The sequence below is a fragment of the Castor canadensis genome, chromosome 2 (genome assembly GCF_047511655.1).
Source record: "Castor canadensis chromosome 2, mCasCan1.hap1v2, whole genome shotgun sequence".
NCBI classification, from domain to species: Eukaryota; Metazoa; Chordata; class Mammalia; order Rodentia; family Castoridae; genus Castor; species Castor canadensis.
In genome coordinates, this window is record NC_133387.1 from 73,099,933 (window position 1) to 73,119,987 (window position 20,055).

A 20,055-nucleotide genomic window follows, 5' to 3' on the forward strand; every position below is an offset into this window, starting at 1 on the left:
ATTGATTTTTGGGGAGTTTAGTTTTTTGAGCTCCCTATATATTCTGGTTATTAATCCCTTGTCAGATACATAGCTGGCAAAGATTTTCTCCCAGTCTATGGGCAACCTCTTCAGTCTGGTGACTATTTCTTTTGTTGTGTAGAAGCTTTTTAATTTCATGTAGTCACATTTGTCAGTCCTTTCTCTTAGTTGCTGATCCATCTGATTTCGATTTAGGAAGTTATTGCTGATGCCTGTTAGTTCCAGTGTATTCCCTGCTCTTTCCTGAACTATCTTCATAGTTTCAGGTCTTACTCCTTAATCCACTTTGAGTTGATACTTGAACAGGGTGAAAGATATGAACCTAGTTTCAGTTTTCAGCCTGCAGATACTCTGTTTTCCCAGCAATGTTTGTTGGAGAGGCTGTCTTTCCTCCATCATATGTTTTGGAGCCTTTGTCAAAAATTAGTTGGGTATAGCTTCATGGGTTCATATCCAGGTCTTCTGTTCTGTTCCACTGGTCTTCATGTCTGTTTTTGTGCCAGTACCATGCTGTCTTTATTGCTGTGGCTCTGTAGTATAATTTGAAGTCAGGTATTGTGATACATCCAGTGGTGCTCTTTTTGCTCAGGGTTGCCTTGGTTGTTTGTTGTCTTTTGTGCTTCTAAATGAACTTCAGGATTGATTTTTCAATCTCTGTGATGAATGTCATTGGCGTTTTTATGGGGATTTCATTGAACATGTAGATTGCTTTTGGTAATATAGCCATTCAACAACATATCAAAAAGATATACATGATGATCAAGTCAGTTTCATCTCAGGGATGCAGGGATGGTCAACATATGCAAATCATTAAATGTAATATAGCATATTAACAAAAGCAAACACAAAAACCACATTATCATCTCAATAGATGCAGAAAAAAAGCCTTTGACAAAATTTGACATCCTTTCATGATAAAAGCTCTTATGAAACCAGGGAAAAGAATGTACCTCAACATAATAAAGGCTATATATGACAAGCCTGTAGCCAACATTATACTAAATGTGGAAAAAACAAAACCATTTCCTCTAGAGTCAGGAATGAGACAGAGATATCTACTGTCTCCACTCTTATGCAGTATAGTCTTGGAATTCCTAACCAGAGCACTACGACAGGAAGATGAAATAAAGGGAATACAGTTTGTAAAATAAGATGTCATACTATCCCTATTTGCAGATGATATGATCTCATACCTAAAAGATCTGACAAACTCCACCAAAAAACTCCTAGACATCATAAACACCTTCAGCAAAGTAGCAGGATACAAAATCAATTTACAAAAATCAGTAGCCTTTCTATGTACCAACAATGAACAGACTTAGAATATAGGACTATAATTCCATTTACAATAGCCTCAAAAAAATAATAAAATACCTAAGAATAAACTTATCAAGGGAAGTAAAAGACCTCTACAATGAAAACTACAAACTGTTAAAGGAAGAAATCAAGAAGACTACAGGAGATGGAAAGATCTCCCATGCTTATGGATTGGCAGAATCAATATTGTGAAAATCGCTATATTACATTTTTCAATTTAGAATAAGCAATTTGATTAGTAAAAATCCTTGACACAGTTTTAACAAGTGGTCAGGTTCCAGTTTAGCCAAATATAAAATAAGTCACATCATGCATCATACAACAAGGCCAAATGAATAAAGTGGGAGAGGGGCGATGATTGGAGAAGGATGATGTATACCATTTGTAGATTTTGTATGACCAAAATGAATAAATAGAAAACTCAGTGTAGTATTCTTGCACCAGCTATCCAAAACATGTGTTTAACATAACAGTGTTTGTGTGTTTCTTTTAGTTTGCAGTGCTTATACTGTGAGAAGACCTTCAGGGACAAAAATACACTTAAAGATCACATGAGAAAAAAACAGCATCGTAGGATCAATCCAAAAAACCAAGAATATGACCGATTTTATGTCATCAATTATTTGGTAAGGCTTTCTATTCCTAATTTAAAATTTGATTACAGTACTGCGAACAAAATCTTACTAAGGCCAACAAATGTTTGAATAGCAAATTAGTACACAGGCTAAAATGTAATTGAGGGGCACTTTCAAGCAGGTCTTTGTTTTGGCAGGTTTTTGTAGAGTAAAAATGTTCTGTCTCTAGAACTCACAATGATCGTGACCAAAAAAAAAAAAAAAAGAAGAAAGAGCATTTCAATATCTATACACCATTCCCTGCTTAACATCTACTAACTTGAGGACAGAGATTTCTATATTCTAATCAAGAAACTTTTGTTTAAGTGCTGGAAGTGCCTGGTGCTATGCAAAATAATTCTTTAAAAGCAGTTTCTGCCACTAAAAGATCCTCCTTTTCACCACCCAAAGTTGGGGGAAAAGTGTATCTTTATCATCCTCTGGGTCAGCTGACTTTTAAAGGAAGTTTCAGGGAAACTTTTTACAGTGCAAGGGTGTGTTTGTTTGACTCAAAGGGTGGATTAACCAAGTTACCATGCCAAGGATTTTAAATGCATTGAAAGACCTTCTTGCCCAGAAGCTTCGATACCATTTGCTGACCTCTACAGATTACAGTCCTTTTGGTGTAAGAAGCAGAAGACTTTGGACTGACAATGACTAAGGAATGCTACCAGCCCTGCCCTTAACCCATTGCCTTTTTAATTGTGTATAACAAAAAAAAAGGAAACTGCTCGCATATTGAAAAAGATTAAGTAATCTTCCAGAGGGATTGGAAGAAAGTTCTGTTTCTAACTGGTACTTTTTTAAGCAAATAGAAAATTTTTTCTCAATATTAATGAAAAATCCAAACCCACTGGCCATAGAGGGTAATTGAATATAATCAGCCATTCTATCTGTTAGATAGAAACAAGTATGTCTGAATTGCATTGGAAATCTCTGTGCTAGGGTAGAATTTTTGTCTTTACCAACTAATCCATATAATGTTAAAGTGAAATTCCCCTGGAGAAGCAAGTTCAGCATGTGTTTGAAGATTGACTCTGGGAGGTTGCCATGGTTTGCTACAAATGTTTTACAACCAGCTGAAGGCAAATGCACCCTTTGAGTCCTTCAATCTTCCCTTGAAATCACTCAGTCATTACTTCCTAGAGCAAATGCTGCTTCAGGCCTAGTCCAATCCAATAGGGAGTAGACTTCAGTGTTAGTTCTAGAGAATATGCAGCTGCTGCAGCAAACTATGAAAGCAATTTAATAGCTCTTCCTTCTAGGGTTCTTTTAAACGAATATTCAAGAGTGTAGGATTAGCAGAACATTGTATATAGCTGGAGGTGTTTACCTTGAAGAGGAGTCTTCAAAGGGTCTACACACATTCTGCTGGCACTTTCCAAAAGTGTGATGTTCATTCCCTCGACACCAAGCAGTATGACTGTCAAAACTGAGATCATCTACAAGTGCCAGTTATCCCCAGAGAAACATGCCAGATTATACTGACCACAGATTTGCTATATTAATTACGACTTAATGAATATAAAATGAAAATTAAATCACAACTTTCGGGTAATATTGACACAATCACTTTTTAAACCAGTTGCTATTAGAGTACTCACTATGGACCAGGCATTATCCTAGGTATTTGTATGAAATCACTTAATCACATCCCTATACACAGCTATTAGTATGAAGCATATTTTATATATTAGGACATGGGGACACAGAGAAGTTAAGTATTTTCCCAAATTCACATAGCTAGGGCAAGATACTCTCTATATCGGTTCCCTTCATTTTCATGGTTGAGATAATACTACTACCTACATCTTATGCTTTTGCTTGAGTTTTTGATCAAGTAGTGGTAATGAGCTCATAATGATCTATTCACCTTCTCTTGCCTGTTCTCCTTAATATTGTAACAAACTAGAAGATGAAGCAGCATCAAAGTAAAGCTGACTTTAGTCTGTGCTTTAAGACTCATGGGCACGCTTAGTCTTCTTAGCCCTGTGTGCCTTCCTACTGAGGTAAGTAGGCAATAATTAATGCAAATTATTAGCAAAAACACAGAAATTAAAATGTTAGGATGCTTTAGCATTATGAAAATGATGAAAACACCTTTGAAAAGGATTGAAGAAACCAATAAAGAAAGTCTCTGAAAATATGTAAGTGCCCTGATCTAAAGGAGTGCTCACTAAAGATGTGAACTAACAGCATTCTAGGAATGTTTTCGAGAATTTTGTTGTAAACAAAGGGTATTGGAGTATACAAAATGTGTACATAGGAGACTGTTACAAATAGTAATGATGTATAGTTAGAAAAAAATGAGAACTGACAGTTTCTCAGCATCATTTTAGTTTTACTCTAGACCCAGAGTCATTAATATGAAGAATAAATTCATGAAAAATTTTACTTAGGCAATGAATAATGACAATGTTTTATTCTTTAAAAAATGAAAATAAAAGAATGAGCTGGTTGTGCAAATCAATAAGGCAAAGAGGATGAGGCAGAAGGATCTTATGATCCAAGACCAGCCTGGGCTACACTTTTAAGCTGGGTTCCATGCCCAAGCCTATAATTCCAACTACTCAGGAGGTGGAGATCAAAAGGGTCACAGTTCCAAGCCAACCTGGGCAAAAAGTTTACAAGATCCCATCACAACGAATGATTGGGTACAGTTGTGTTTGTCTGTCACCACAGCTATATAGGGAAGCACAAATAAGAGGATTGCAGTCCAGGCCAGCACAGACATACAGCAAGATCCTATTACAAAAAATAAACAATGCAAAAAGGACCGGCTGAGTGGCTCAAGTGGTAGAGCACCTACCTAGCAAGCACAAGGCACTGAGTTCAACCCCAAGTACCACAAAAAAAAAGAAAAGAAGGAGAGTCATTCATGGTCTGTTCCTCTGAGGGAAAAGGCTGATGTGAATGCATGAGTGTGGACAAAAGATAGAACAATTTTCTTAGTAGTCAATGTCTACACATCCATTTCATTGAGTTCACACATGTTCCATACATTTAGTGAGTTACAGGTACCAGAATGCTTTAACAAAAAGAAAAATATTGCAAGTAGGGTAACTAATTTGATGACTACTCTTAGAGTTCAGAAGTTGGTATAGGAGGCAGATGTGTTAGTATATTCATTTTAACTGCACTGGTGCAGTCTGAGCAGAAGACTTCCAAATTCTTTATATCCTGCCTGGAAGAATCCATGGCAAGACATGTGGGTATAAATGGAGTTTATTACAAGTTAGGGAAGGGAAATACAATGGGAAAAATGGTGAAGCCAGGGTGGAAGCTGGAAGCTGCCTCATCCTCTTTTCCTTGCTCTTCAGGTGCTTTTAAAACCTGCGATAACCTACGGGAAGGGGCGAACAAGGAGATTCCAACCCAATAATTAATGATTAGGGAGGGTATGAGTGGTTCTTGGCCAGGTGGGGGTGGTCCCTGAGCCAAAGCATGGTTAATCTAAGATGTAATATTTTTTCTGAGTCCCGAACTTTCCCTACTTTAGCCTGCCTCAATTTGACTGCCTCATACAGAGTCAGAATTTGACCTCTCCCATACATACCTATGCAGTAAATGAATCATCTCCCCACTGACTTCCTCACTTTCATTTCAAACCCTTATAGAATCCAGTGCAGCCTTGATGGGAACACCTGTATATCCTGGCAAGATGCACTCCAGTAATTATCAAAAGTGAGGGAGCCAAGAGACAAGGAGGCCATTTTTAGCTTTCCTCCAAGCTCAGCAAATTCACAGGCTCTTTGTTTCTTCTTAGGTGAGGTGATTTCCTTGTTTAATAATTGTTATCAGTTTCTCATTAACAGGCTTGCAGATACATCAAAGATTCTTTGCAAAGCAAGTTGTTGCTTTGTTTTTCCAGAAATAAGACAGCTCTGAGGATAGTAGGGAGAAGGTGCCCGTTAGTTTCACAGGCAGACACTCCCACTTCAGAGGGCAACAAACTGCTTAACATCATTAGGGCTTCAACTATATGTTCCTGGGGTGCTCGTGTTTCATGCCCTGAGTTTTTCTAAAGGGAATTATTTTTGCCATGCCTTTATCATTTGATTTAAATTTTATTGCTCTTAAAATATACAAAGCCACTTATAACAAATGTAGGCTCTTAACCTGTTTTCATAGTTTTGCTATAGTTCTAACTTGTTTACGCTTAAAATGCTTCTCTTTCTCTGCTGCTAGTGGATTTTTGTTTAGCACATGTGAGTGTATGTGTGTGTGTGTGTGTGGAGGGTTGCTGAGTGAGAGGGATCTTTTTTTTTTTTTTCCATGTTTTTCTCCACCCTCTCATTGCTCATAAACCATCTGATGCAGGGATTTGAGGGGGTGTCCTGAACATCTTTACTGACATGCCTTCCAAACTTTTTCTTTGCTTTTCTGACATGATTCATTAGCAGGCACAGTGTCCTAATTAGAGAGTTGTGTACTTTGATTTTTGTAATTTTTTTCCTCTTCTGGTGTCATTCCTATAATAAATCATGTATTTAACTATATCACAGCAGAGCACTTTAGGAATGTCTATGCCACTGTCACATCAAAATTGCTTATTTCCTAATATACTAATGAACATAAATTTTCATTTTCCTCTCAAGTTTGGTGAATTATGAATGCTGTATTATCTAGACAAATCCCCACATGTTGTACTGAACACTGAGGAAGTCACAAAATTACACTGTAAGTTTAGAAGTTTGGCAGTGAATGATATTTATAGTTCCTTTTGGCTCAAAACATTTGTTGATAAGCATCACTTGTCATATCATTCAGAATGGTAATATCACAGATGGTCTATCTTTGAATAATATCTTGTAGTAATAAAAGTATGACCATAAATAAGTCCTATTCCAGGGAGACCAAGTAAGGCATGAAGGATTTAATTCAATGCCAAAAATCCTAACAAAGATCCTGTTAACAGTGTTGAAGCCATTCTTGATGTCCTGTAATGAGGTTCAGACACTTCATAACAACTCTGGGAAGTACATTATACAGTCCAAATTAACTATCTCTAATGACATTATAGATCTCTGCATGTCTGAGTTTATGCATCGTTTAGCTGATAAATAATGACAGCTTCAAAATCTCTCATTAGGTTGATGAATGATAGATTTTTCTTTCTCCTTCTAAATCATAATGACACTCGTATTTGTTGTTTTTAGCTAAGTGAGTAGCTTTATTTGAGGGGAAAAAAAATGTTCACAACTGAGTGGATTTTGGTTGTGTTTCGCCAAAAAAAAAAAGTATTGGGTAATAAGGATAGCTGTGATTATAGCAAGGTCAGACTGAGCTTAACCCTATTCATAGTTCAGCGGCTTAAAAAGATGTCCACTGACATTCCTACATTCCTCTTTAGTATATTGTCTGCTTTTGCATGTCACAGTTGAAAGATTAGTTGGAGAGAGAAGACAAGACAAAAAGGAAAAAACAGCTCAAAGTAGACAAGAGAAATGGTTGGGCCAAAGGAAATCATTTGTGCTTGTCACTCCATGAAGTTTTGCTGAAACTGTGATCAGGCTTGCCACAGAAAGCCCCCAAAAGGTGGAACTTTTCCACTAGCTCTAAAGGATAAAGGGATTTGAATAGATATTTAGTAACTATTCATCCCAGTACTATGTGCTTTATAGACATTAATCACCTCACAAGATCTTTTTGAGGTAAGATTTAAAATGACCTCAATATTTTAGATTTTTTTCAGTTATAATTTAACTCAACAAAAAAAAGTTTCTAGTACCCACTATGTACCAGACTCAAGAAATGTAACCATGAACCAAGGCCATATCTTCCTGGACATTCAAGTGGAGGGAGAAGAATAGCAAAAAAGAAAACAAGCACAGTTGCACGGTGATTTCTGTTAGTAACCAATGCTTTGAAGAACAGTAATACATAGTAGAGGAATGTAAACTAACCTGAAAGAGGAGTGTTGTTTTAGATAGTAGTCAGGAAGGCTGAGATGTTCATGTTTAAGCAGACACCAGACTGACTGAGCTAATGCAGGTATGTGGAGAGCGTTGTTACAGACAGACTGTGCAGCAAATGTGAAAAAAAAGTAATTGGGTGGAAGCCAGCATGATGTGTTCAGGATACAGCAAAAAGACCAGTCTGACTGAAGCAAATTGAGGAAAAGAAGAGATAGTGGGAAATGAGGATGAAGAGGGAGCCAGAGGAGGGCATGGAGGGTTATAACCAAGGACTCTGGATTTTCGTCAAAATGTGATGGGAAGCATGAGAGGGTTTCTATATACAGCAAGTCCCTTAGAAAGATCACTGTGGCTGCTGTCTGAGAAATAGATTATAGGGGACCATTCCACTTGGGAGGTTGTTTCAGGGTCTCTTTTAAACAAAATCCTCAATGATTTTGGTTCTTTTTACAGGTCTTGCTTTGTAGCTCAGGCTGGTCTCTAACTTGAGATCCTTCTGCCTCAGCTTCCTGAGTGCTGAGATTATAGGCAAGATTACAGGCGTGTGCCACCATACCCAGTTTAAGATTTCCAAATGATTCTAATATGTATCAAGGATTGAGAAACACTGATATAAAATTAAGAGAAAAGAACTTGATTGCTTGAAGCAGGCCACTGCTACTTCTCCAAAAAAGAAAAGCATATTAAAAGCATTTTAGGATATATCCATGCTTATAACAGAGTGGATTTGGTTTTGGTTTTTGGTTTGTTGTTATTGTTTTAAATTCTGTGTCTGTTTTTTCATCCCCTTCTCTTCTCAATCTCTTTTAACTTCTCTTTCTTCCTACAAAGGAGCTTGGAAAATCATGGGAAGAAGTTCAACTGGAAGATGATCGAGAGTTGCTAGACCATCAAGAAGAGTAAGACGTGTTATTACTGCTAATTAATCACAGTGTTTCAAGAACAGGAAGAGAATTCTTTAATTTGATCTGAAATTATCATTACAAAGAGAAAGAATAAAATCTTTTTAAGCCTTGAATCTTTTCATAAAATATGACAAGAATTTTAATTCAGAATACCTTTCATGTAAAAATCAGTAAAGACTAGGGGCTGATGGAGTAGCTTAAGTGTAGAGTACCTGCTTAAGCAAGTTTGAGGCCCTGAATTCAAACCCCAGTACTACAAAAAAAAAGACAGTAAAGACACTTTTATTCCAACTAAATTAAAACTGTTAATTGAACACAAAGGTACCATGTAATTCAGACAAAAACACATTCTAAATGCTTTGCTTACTCAGGTGGTTCATAGCCCTCAGAATGATGTGATCTTTGAACTCTCATTGGAGTACAGTTGCTTCATTGGAGTAGAGTATATAACCAAACTGAAGGTGATCTTGTTCTGTGTTTATCCAACTGATGACTGACTTAAAACAAGCATAGCCTCTTTGCTTAAATTGTATATTTGAGAAGTATTCTTTACAACCTAAAATGATTCTCTATTAATCACCCTTTTTTTTTTAAGTCAAATCTGTTTGATCTTTTTTCTCTTCCAGGATCTTGGATTAATATTATTTTAATAGTGAAGTAAAGTCTGAAGTTGGAGAGTTGCCATGTGCTAAATTTCCTTGATGCCAAGATATTCAGGCAGGGAGTCTCCGTACTAGAATGAACACATTTCTTTCTCATTAGGATATACTATATCTAATGAATGAATGTTTCAGTTTTTGTGACACAAAGGTTATAAATAGCCATAGTCAGGACCTGCAACAGATGGGCTGGTGACTCCCTCCTGGATGAATAGTCTTAGGAAAAATATTCACTATTTTCTACTAAGAAGCTTTGGTGTGATCTTTGGAGTCACAGCAGTGATAATTTCTGAACTTGCCATAAAAAATTCTGTTTGAATTTGAGTGGCTCCTTGTGCTCCCAGCTCTTCTCTTCTGACAGTTTTCCTGTTTTGGGAATGAGAAGTTGAGAATATTTTTTAAAGTACATGTATGAGAATGCTGGAAGTAGTAAAAAGGATCTTGTGTGCTTTCTGAGTTCTCTGTCTACCACCAGGTTTAACACTTGCCCCATTTAAAATGATCAGCATTTCTCTCATGAAAGATACATGGTTTGCCTTTTTAAAAAACACTATTTGTCATGCAGGAACACATTCCCGGCATTGCACCTCAGAGCATGTGCACTCAGTGGTTGTGGCTAATGAGGGAGAGCATCACATTTCTTGATAGGTCTCCATTGCAAATTAAACCTAGTTCTTTGAAGAAAACATTGCTCCAATTCTGACTCAAATAGCTGCTCCAAACAGTGGCAAATATGAGAAAATGGGGCAGCACCTTTTTGCTGTTTATATTAATTTCGTGGTGCTGCTTTGATAGTCTTTACCAAAAGACTCCTAGGAAGGAGAAAGTAATACCAATTCACTCTTCATGAAAAGAATCTCAATGTTTTCTGCTTTTTTCATTAACCCAGAGACTGGTCTGACTGGGAAGAACACCCCGTCTCTGCTGTCTGTCTGTTTTGTGAAAAGCAAGCAGAAACAATCGAGAAATTATATGTACACATGAAGGTGAGATACTTTTATTCTTTTTTTTTTTTCTTTTTTTTTTTTTTTTTCATTTTTCTTTTATTATTCATATGTGCACACAAGGCTTGGTTTATTTCTCCCCCCTGCCCCCACCCCCTCCCTTACCACCCACTCCACCCCCTCCCACTCCCCCCCTCAATACCCAGCAGAAACTATTTTGCCCTTATCTCTAATTTTGTTGTAGAGAGAGTATAAGCAATAATAGGAAGGAACAAGGGGTTTTGCTGGTTGAGATAAGGATAGCTATACAGGGCATTGACTCACATTGATTTCCTGTGCGTGGGTGTTACCTTCTAGGTTAATTCTTTTTAATCTAACCTTTTCTCTAGTTCCTGGTCCCCTTTTCCTATTGGCCTCAGTTGCTTTAAGGTATCTGCTTTAGTTTCTCTGCATTAAGGGCAACAAATGCTAGCTAGTTTTTTAGGTGTCTTACCTATCCTCACCCCTCCCTTGTGTGCTCTCGCTTTTATCATGTGCTCATAGTCCAATCCCCTTGTTGTGTTTGCCCTTGATCTAATGTCCACATATGAGGGAGAACATACGATTTTTGGTCTTTTGAGCCAGGCTAACCTCACTCAGAATGATGTTCTCCAATTCCATCCATTTACCAGCGAATGATAACATTTCGTTCTTCTTCATGGCTGCATAAAATTCCATTGTGTATAGATACCACATTTTCTTAATCCATTCGTCAGTGCTGGGGCATCTTGGCTGTTTCCATAACTTGGCTATTGTGAATAGTGCCGCAATAAACATGGATGTGCAGGTGCCTCTGGAGTAACAGACTTTTGGGTATATCCCCAAGAGTGGTATTGCTGGATCAAATGGCAGATCGATGTCCAGCTTTTTAAGTAGCCTCCAAATTTTTTTCCACAGTGGTTGTACTAGTCTACATTCCCAACAGTGTAAGAGGGTTCCTTTTTCCCCGCATCCTCGCCAACACCTGTTGTTGGTGGTGTTGCTGATGATGGCTATTCTAACAGGGGTGAGGTGGAATCTTAGTGTGGTTTTAATTTGCATTTCCTTTATTGCTAGAGATGGTGAGCATTTTTTCATGGGTTTTTTGGCCATTTGAATTTCTTCTTTTGAGAAAGTTCTGTTTAGTTCACCTGCCCATTTCTTTATTGGTTCATTAGTTTTGGGAGAATTTAGTTTTTTAAGTTCCCTGTATATTCTGGTTATCAGTCCTTTGTCTGATGTATAGTTGGCAAATATTTTCTCCCACTCTGTGGGTGTTCTCTTCAGTTTAGAGACCATTTCTTTTGATGAACAGAAGCTTTTTAGTTTTATGAGGTCCCATTTATCTATGCTATCTCTTAGTTGCTGTGCTGCTGGGGTTTCATTGAGAAAGTTCTTACCTATACCTACTAACTCCAGAGTATTTCCTACTCTTTCTTGTATCAACTTAAGAGTTTGGGGTCTGATATTAAGATCCTTGATCCATTTTGAGTTAATTTTGGTATAGGGTGATATACATGGATCTAGTTTCAGTTTTTTGCAGACTGCTAACCAGTTTTCCCAGCAGTTTTTGTTGAAGAGGCTGCTATTTCTCCATCGTATATTTTTAGCTCCTTTGTCAAAGATAAGTTGCTTATAGTTGTATGGCTTCATATCTGGATCCTCTATTCTGTTCCACTGGTCTTCATGTCTGTTTTTGTGCCAGTACCATGCTGTTTTTATTATTATTGCTTTGTAATATAGTTTGAAGTCAGGTATTGTGATACCTCCTGCATTGTTCTTTTGACTGAGTATTGCCTTGGCTATTCGTGGCCTCTTGTGTTTCCATATAAATTTAACAGTAGATTTTTCAATCTCTTTGATGAATGTCATTGGAATTTTGATGGGAATTGCATTAAACATGTAGATTACTTTGGGGAGTATCGACATTTTTACTATGTTGATTCTACCAATCCATGAGCATGGGAGATCTCTCCACTTTCTATAGTCTTCCTCAATCTCTTTCTTCAGAAGTGTATAGTTTTCCTTGTAGAGGTCTTTCACATCTTTTGTTAGGTTTACACCTAGGTATTTGATTTTTTTTGAGGCTATTGTAAATGGAATTGTTTTCATACATTCTTTTTCCGTTTGCTCATTGTTAGTGTATAGAAATGCTAATGATTTTTCTATGTTGATTTTATATCCTGCTACCTTGCTATAGCTATTGATGATGTCTAGAAGCTTCTGAGTAGAGTTTTTTGGGTCTTTAAGGTATAGGATCATGTCGTCTGCAAATAGGGATATTTTGACAGTTTCTTTACCTATTTGTATTCCTTTTATTCCTTCTTCTTGCCTAATTGCTCTGGCTAGGAATTCCAGTACTATGTTGAATAGGAGTGGAGATAGTGGGCATCCTTGTCTGGTTCCTGATTTTAGAGGGAATGGTTTTAATTTTTCTCCGTTAGGTATAATGCTGGCTGTAGGTTTGTCATATATAGCTTTTATAATGTTGAGGAACTTTCCTTCTATTCCTAGTTTTCTTAGAGCTTTTATCATGAAATGATGTTGGATCTTATCAAAGGCTTTTTCTGCATCTATTGAGATGATCAAGTGGTTTTTGTCTTTGCTTCTGTTAATGTGGTTTATTACGTTTATTGATTTTCGTATGTTGAACCACCCCTGCATCCCTGGGATGAAGCCTACCTGGTCGTGGTGAATAATCTTTTTGATGTGTTGCTGAATTCGATTTGTCATTATTTTGTTGAGGATTTTTGCATCAATGTTCATTAAGGAGATTGGCCTATAGTTCTCCTTTTTGGAGGTGTCTTTGCCTGGTTTTGGGATAAGTGTAATACTGGCTTCATAAAATGTGTTTGGCAGTTTTCCTTCCCTTTCTATTTCATGGAACAGTTTAAGGAGGGTTGGTATCAGTTCTTCTTTAAAGGTCTGATAGAATTCAGCAGAGAATCCATCAGGTCCTGGACTTTTCTTTTTGGGGAGACTCTTGATTGCTGCTTCAATTTCATTTTGTGTTATAGGTCTATTCAGGTGATTAATTTCCTCTTGGTTCAGTTTTGGATGATCATATGTATCTAGAAATCTGTCCATTTCTTTTAGATTTTCAAATTTATTTGAATATAGGTTCTCAAAGTAGTCTCTGATGATTTCCTGGACTTCCATGGTGTTTGTTGTTATCTCCCCTTTTACATTCCTGATTCTACTAATTTGGGTTTTTTCTCTCCTCATTTTAGTCAGGTTTGCCAGGGGTCTATCGATCTTGTTTATTTTTTCAAAGAACCAACTTTTTGTTTCATTAATTCTTTGTATGGTTTTTTTGGTTTCTATTTTGTTGATTTCAGCTCTTATTTTTATTATTTCTCTCCTTCTATTTGTTTTGGGATTTGCTTGTTCTTGTTTTTCTAGGAGTTTGAGATGTATCATTAGGTCATTGATTTGGGATCTTTCAATCTTTTTAATATATGCACTCATGGCTATAAACTTTCCTCTCAAGACTGCCTTAGCTGTGTCCCATAGGTTCTGGTAGGTTGTGTTTTCATTTTCATTGACTTCCAGGAACTTTTTAATTTCCTTTTTTATTGCATCGATGATCCATTCTTCATTAAGTAAGGAGTTATTTAGTTTCCAGCTGTTTGCATGTTTTTTGTCTTTACTTTTGTTGTTGAGTTCTACTTTTACTGCATTGTGGTCAGATAGTATGCATGGTATTATTTCTATTTTCTTATATTTGCTGAGGCTTGCTTTGTGCCCTAGGATATGATCTATTTTGGAGAAGGTTCCATGGGCTGCTGAGAAGAATGTATATTGTGTAGAGGTTGGATGAAATGTTCTGTAGACATCTACTAGGTCCACTTGATCTATTGCATATTTTAGATCTTGGATTTCTTTATTGAGTTTTTGTTTGGATGACCTATCTATTGATGATAATGGAGTGTTAAAGTTTCCCACAACCACTGTGTTGGCGTTTATATATGCTTTTAGGTCTTTCAGGGTATGTTTGATGAAATTGGGTGCATTGACATTGGGTGCGTACAGATTGATGATTATTATTTCCTTTTGGTCTATTTCCCCTTTTATTAGTATGGAATGTCCTTCTTTATCTCGTTTGATCAATGTAGGTTTGAAGTCTACTTTGTCAGAGATAAGTATTGCTACTCCTGCTTGTTTTCGGGGGCCATTGGCTTGGTAAATCTTCTTCCAGCCTTTCATCCTAAGCATATGCTTATTTCTGTCGGTGAGATGAGTCTCCTGTAAGCAACAAATTGTTGGATCTTCTTTTTTAATCCATTTTGTCAAACGGTGTCTTTTGATGGGTGAATTAAGTCCATTAACATTAAGTGTTAGTACTGATAGGTATGTGGTGATTCCTGCCATTTAGTTATCTTAGTTGTTTGAAGGTTTGATTGTGTGTACCTAACTTGATGTTACTCTCTACTGTCTTGCTTTTTCTTATCCTGTGGTTTGGTGCTGCCTGCCTTTTCATGGTTAAGTTGGGTGTCACTTTCTGTGTGCAGGATCCCTTGCAGAATCTTTTGTAATGGTGGCTTTGTGGTCACATATTGTTTTAGTTTCTGCTTATCATGGAAGACTTTTATTGCTGAATCTATTTTGAATGACAGCTTTGCTGGGTAGAGTATCCTGGGGTTGAAGTTATTTTCATTCAGTGCCCGGAAGATCTCACCCCACGCTCTTCTTGCTTTTAATGTTTCTGTTGAGAAGTCTGCTGTGATTTTGATGGGTTTACCTTTGTATGTTACTTGTTTTTCCTCTCTTACAGCCTTCAATATTCTTTCCTTAGTTTCTGAACTTGTTGTTTTTATGATGATATGTCGTGGAGTAGTTCTATTTTGATCTGGTCTGTTTGGTGTCCTGGAGGCCTCTTGCATCTGTATGGGAATATCTTTCTCTAGATTTGGGAAATTTTCCGTTATTATTTTGTTGAATATATTACGCATTCCCTTCACTTGCACCTCTTCTCCTTCTTCGATGCCCATGATTCTCAAGTTTGGTCTTTTGATGGAGTCGGTGAGTTCTTGCATTTTCTTTTCACAGGTCTTGAGTTGTTTAATTAGTAGTTCTTCAGTTTTTCCTTTAATTACCATTTCATCTTCAAGTTCTGAGATTCTGTCTTCTGTTTGTTCTATTCTGCTGGATTGGCCTTCCGTTTTGTTTTGCAGTTCTGTTTCGTTCTTTTTTCTGAGGTTTTCCATATCCTGGCTGTTTTCTTCTTTATTGTTGTCTATTTTTGTCCTGAGTTCATTTATCCATTTATTCATTGTGTTCTCTCTTTCACTTTGGTGTTTATACAGTGCTTCTATGGTTTCCTTTATTTCTTCTTTTGCTTTTTCAAATTCTCTATTTTTATTGTCTTGGAATTTCTTGAGTGTCTCCTGTACATTTTGGTTGACCCTATCCAGTATCATCTCTATAAAATTCTCATTGAGTACTTGTAGTATGTCTTCTTTTAAATTATTCTTGTGGGGTTCATTGGGTCCTTTGGCATAGTTTATCTTCATTTTGTTGGAGTCTGGCTCTGAGTTTCTGTTCTCTTCATTCCCCTCTGGTTCCTGTACTAATTTTTTGCTGTGGGGAAACTGGTTTCCTTGTTTTTTCTGTCTTCCTGTCATTGTCCTTGGTGTTGTTACTGTCCCTGTACTGTGTGTAATTAAGTATTTTCTAGCTTGTAATAATAACAATGGTAATATTGAGAATGGAAGAGTGAGCTGAGATGGAAAGCAAGAAGTTAAAGAAAAGGGGAAAACAAATATACAGACAAGAGGGAGAAAGCAGAACAAGGTATCAGACAAGAGAGTTTCAAAGGTATAAACAGGGAGTGTTAGTGTACTAATCGACAGTAAGCTGAACAGACAATAGAGTGACAGAGAGAGGATTGAAAATCAAAGATAAAAAAAATAAAAAATAAGTATATGAAAGTAATATCTAATTATAAAAATGAATTAAAATAAAATGGAAAATAGAAAATTAAAAAAAACAAAAAAAACCAAAAAAACCAAAAAACTTCCAAGTTTATATGCAATGCAATTTCAGTCTTAATAATTTGGATGTCCGTCTCAATCTCCAGTCCTGGAGTTGGTGCCTCAGATGTTGTTCTGTAGTTGTCTCATCAAAGGGGATGCATAAAGTAGAACAAAACTACACTCACACACACACAGAAGAAAAGAAAAAAAAAAAAAAAGCCCCACCAAGTGTCCCCAGTTCAAATGCAATACAGTTTCAGTAAGTTTTTCGGCTTGCAGGTGTAATTCGGTTGTTCTCTCATCAAAGGTAGGGAGAAAAAAAAAAAAAAGCGTCTGGAGGCAGTTCTGAGAGTGGTATCTGCAACTGTGGCCTGCCTGCCTGCTGCTCTCAGCCTGTAGCTGGCGGCGTTATTTATGCAGATCTCTGGGGTGAGCTTAGCACTCACCTGGTCCCACAGGCTTTGTTTGCTCAGAGTTCTCCTGTGCGGGGGAGGGGGGCCTCTGCTACAGGCTTTTCCCTTTCCAAGCACTGGGAAAGGCGACACTGCCCCGCGTTGTCAGGCCTGCGTGTTTATTTACAGTTCACGTGGGAAGTGGGTCTTCCCTCCTCTCACAAGCGTCCCCGCTCCTGGTTGCTGGCGGGCCCCGCTCTCGCCAGAGCCTCTCCGGCCTGCCCGGCTCGTTTATTTACAGTCCCGGGAAGGGTTCCCTTCCCCCAATCTTCAGCGCTCAGGGCGCCCCACCCTCTTTCCAGCGTGTCTTAACTGTTCTTATTGCTTAGTACTCAGTTTCTCTTTTTTTCCCGGGTGGAGGTCAGTCTGTCCAGGGGGCTATGCTGCTCTGGCCAGGCTTGTCTGTGGGGGAACCGCGGTACCGCGAAGCTCACCTGGTCCGCGTCTTCCCACGCGGTATGGGCGCCGGCCACTGGCGGCCCGGGGGCCTCCTCGGTTCTCCGTTTAACGTGAAGTGGAGATTCTCTGCGCCGGCTGGAGATGTGGAGGAGTCAAAGTTATGCCTTTTCTCGGTGATTATGCCTGCAAAGTGTGTCTCCAGCGTCTCTCCAAGATTTCACTATAGGAGGGTCGCTTTCTGCTTCCTACCTCTAGCCGCCATCTTGGAATCTCACTTTTATTCATTTTAATGGGATCATTGTACCCTCATTATTTATGCTTTCTTTTCTCAGTCATTATCCCCTTTCTAAAAGTACTTAGACAAAACAGAGACAGGCCAGGTCCATCCTGGACAGTCAAGCTCAGGGTGTGGTCCACTGGATCTGGGTGTACCATCCCACCTCTGAGATACTCACCAAATCATTCTAGCTGAGAAGTTTTGATCTGCAACTATGATTAACAGTACCCAGATATGGACAGTTGTTTTTCTAGGGTTTCCAGTACTGCTAACCAAGAGATTAAGAAGGGAAAATTTTGCCTTTAAAAAATGCCCTGAGGGTGGGGAGGGGATGGTAGTGGGTGGACAATATCCACAGTTTGGTCTTACAGCCCATTCAGATACCAGGATTTAGAAAGAAGATATTTAGAACCATTTCAGTCTGCATTCCCTTCTGGGTGCCATTTGAAGTTAGTAGTTCTAAACATTTATTCAGCCCAGTATACCTGAAAGATGCACCCCCCCCTATACCTCTGATCTTCAGTTGGATGCTGGGGGAGAAGGTGAGTAGCTAATAATTTATGACAATATCACAGCTTCAGGGGTGGTTATAATAGAAAAATATTTCCAGGTGATTCTGACATTCTTTCCCTCTCCTCCTCTCAGCTGCTCTATTCATAGTGACTGTGCTCTCGTTTTCCCACCTTCATTCCTCCTCATTCAGAAAACACTGTACTTAGTTCAGTAAAATAAAGACCAGGAAGCTGTTAGAAAGGCCTTAGTCATTTACCCTTAAAAAAGTAGAGAACTAGTTTCTTTGAAACATATATTGTATAGTTTTCTATGTTTAAAGTTAATTCATAATATCCTAATGTCTTCAAGTGGGAAGGAGCCCTAGTATCCCGTACCATGTAGGGATTCCCTTTTTAGTATACTTCACAGGTGTCTTTAACTTCTGTATGGTCACTTCCAGTAACAACATACCATGAATTCCTAATCATCCTGCATATGGTGTTGCTACAGTAAATGCTTTCATACCAAGTTAGATGGTCTTTATCCTCTGTGGGCATGTAAGTGAAACATTTATACAGACAGTCGCAAGAAGGGAGCAAACAGAATAAAATAAGTCTCTGCATTGTGAAAATCAAAAGGAAGTATAATTTATGGGAATATCGGAATGAAGAGAAACTTTCAAGTTTAGCAGTATATTTGACACCATAAATGAAAAACACAATGTGTAAAATTAACCTGTCTGCTTGTGGAGCAAAGAATTTCTTTCCAAAATTCTAATCCAGATTCCCAGCATAGTAGAGTCATATCCTACCTACACACTTTAATCAGACTGCATATTTCCAACATGGTAAATTGAAAAAACCCCAGTGAATAATTAAAACATTCGAACTGATTGGCATGACTTGTTTGGAGCATGCCTGAAAAAGCAGTTGAATGTGGAGGGAAGATAGTTAGCATTAGAAGACTTCAAAAACAGAAGGTGATGAACACAGACTGAGTTTCTAAAGTACTCAAACTCCTGTGAATAAGCAGTTTGTTTACTAAACTTCAGCCTGAAAGATTAAATAATTCATATCGTTATAAATGTATTCATTTCTTTTTTTAGGACACACATGAATTTGATCTCCTCAAAATGAAGTTAGAACTTGGTAAGTTTGATTCATAAGTCATTTTCCATGATACTGCATTTTTATAAACCATCCTATAAATGATGCCAGTGTTCTATAGATGTGATTGGAGAGCACATAGCCTGTTTCTTTACAGGAGGTCTTAACAGAGCCCACTGAGGCACTGATTCTTAACCATTTTGAACTATGGTATTCAAATATGAATTTTTATTTCACATAGACTTTCTTCCACTTTTCTACATATATGTGTGTGTACGTTCAATGAAATACAAGGAGGAGGGTAATAGAAAGAGCACAGATTTCTTAGACCAGAGGTTATATTCCAGCTCTATAGCCCTCACTAAATATATAACATTGGACCCTTGGTCAGAAAAGTGTTATAGGGAGTGTATATAAAACATCTACTCTACTGCTTAGTAGTATAACTAGCATTATGATTGTAGGTGTACCCAACTGTATTATTCTCAGTATTACTACCATGGAAGGAGTAGGGGTATTGAAAGGTAAAGTATTGATTCTTAATGGACCTAAAATAGTAAAAAGCCCACTTCTCACATGTCAGCTCAGTTGCTGCTTTCCTAAACTCCTGGATGTATTCGTTTGCTTTACTGCTTTTATAGACATGTAAATATATTGTATAGTTTACTAGTCAAGACCCTGAGCTCCAGAGCACACATAATACCCCATAAATACATACAATTTTATGCTTTTATTTTTCAGTTAAAAATAAGTTTAATTTAAATGTAAAGAAAGAAAGAAATTATGACATTGCAAAAATAGGTCTGACTGAGCCAGGCTTACACCCGTAATTCTAGCTACTTGGGAGGTTATGATCAGAAGGTTTGAGGCCAGCCAGGGCATGTAGATGGTAAGACCTTGTCTCCAAAATCACCAGAACAAAATGGACTGGAGGTGTGACTCAGGCAATAGCGCTCCT

At 37.7% G+C, this 20,055-nt stretch overlaps 1 protein-coding gene across 3 annotated transcripts in view; it reads left to right on the forward strand.

The window, feature by feature from the left end:
* Znf277 (zinc finger protein 277) overlaps nt 1–20,055 on the forward strand; it is a 137,130-nt gene that overhangs the window by 111,206 nt on the left and 5,869 nt on the right. For all 3 annotated transcript variants that reach the window (XM_020171697.2, XM_074065048.1, XM_074065049.1), the window contains exons 7-10: nt 1,832–1,964; nt 8,702–8,769; nt 10,324–10,420; nt 19,097–19,139. In XM_020171697.2, the coding sequence (XP_020027286.2) occupies nt 1,832–1,964; nt 8,702–8,769; nt 10,324–10,420; nt 19,097–19,139 (341 nt within the window). The remainder of the gene's footprint in view (nt 1–1,831; nt 1,965–8,701; nt 8,770–10,323; nt 10,421–19,096; nt 19,140–20,055) is intronic.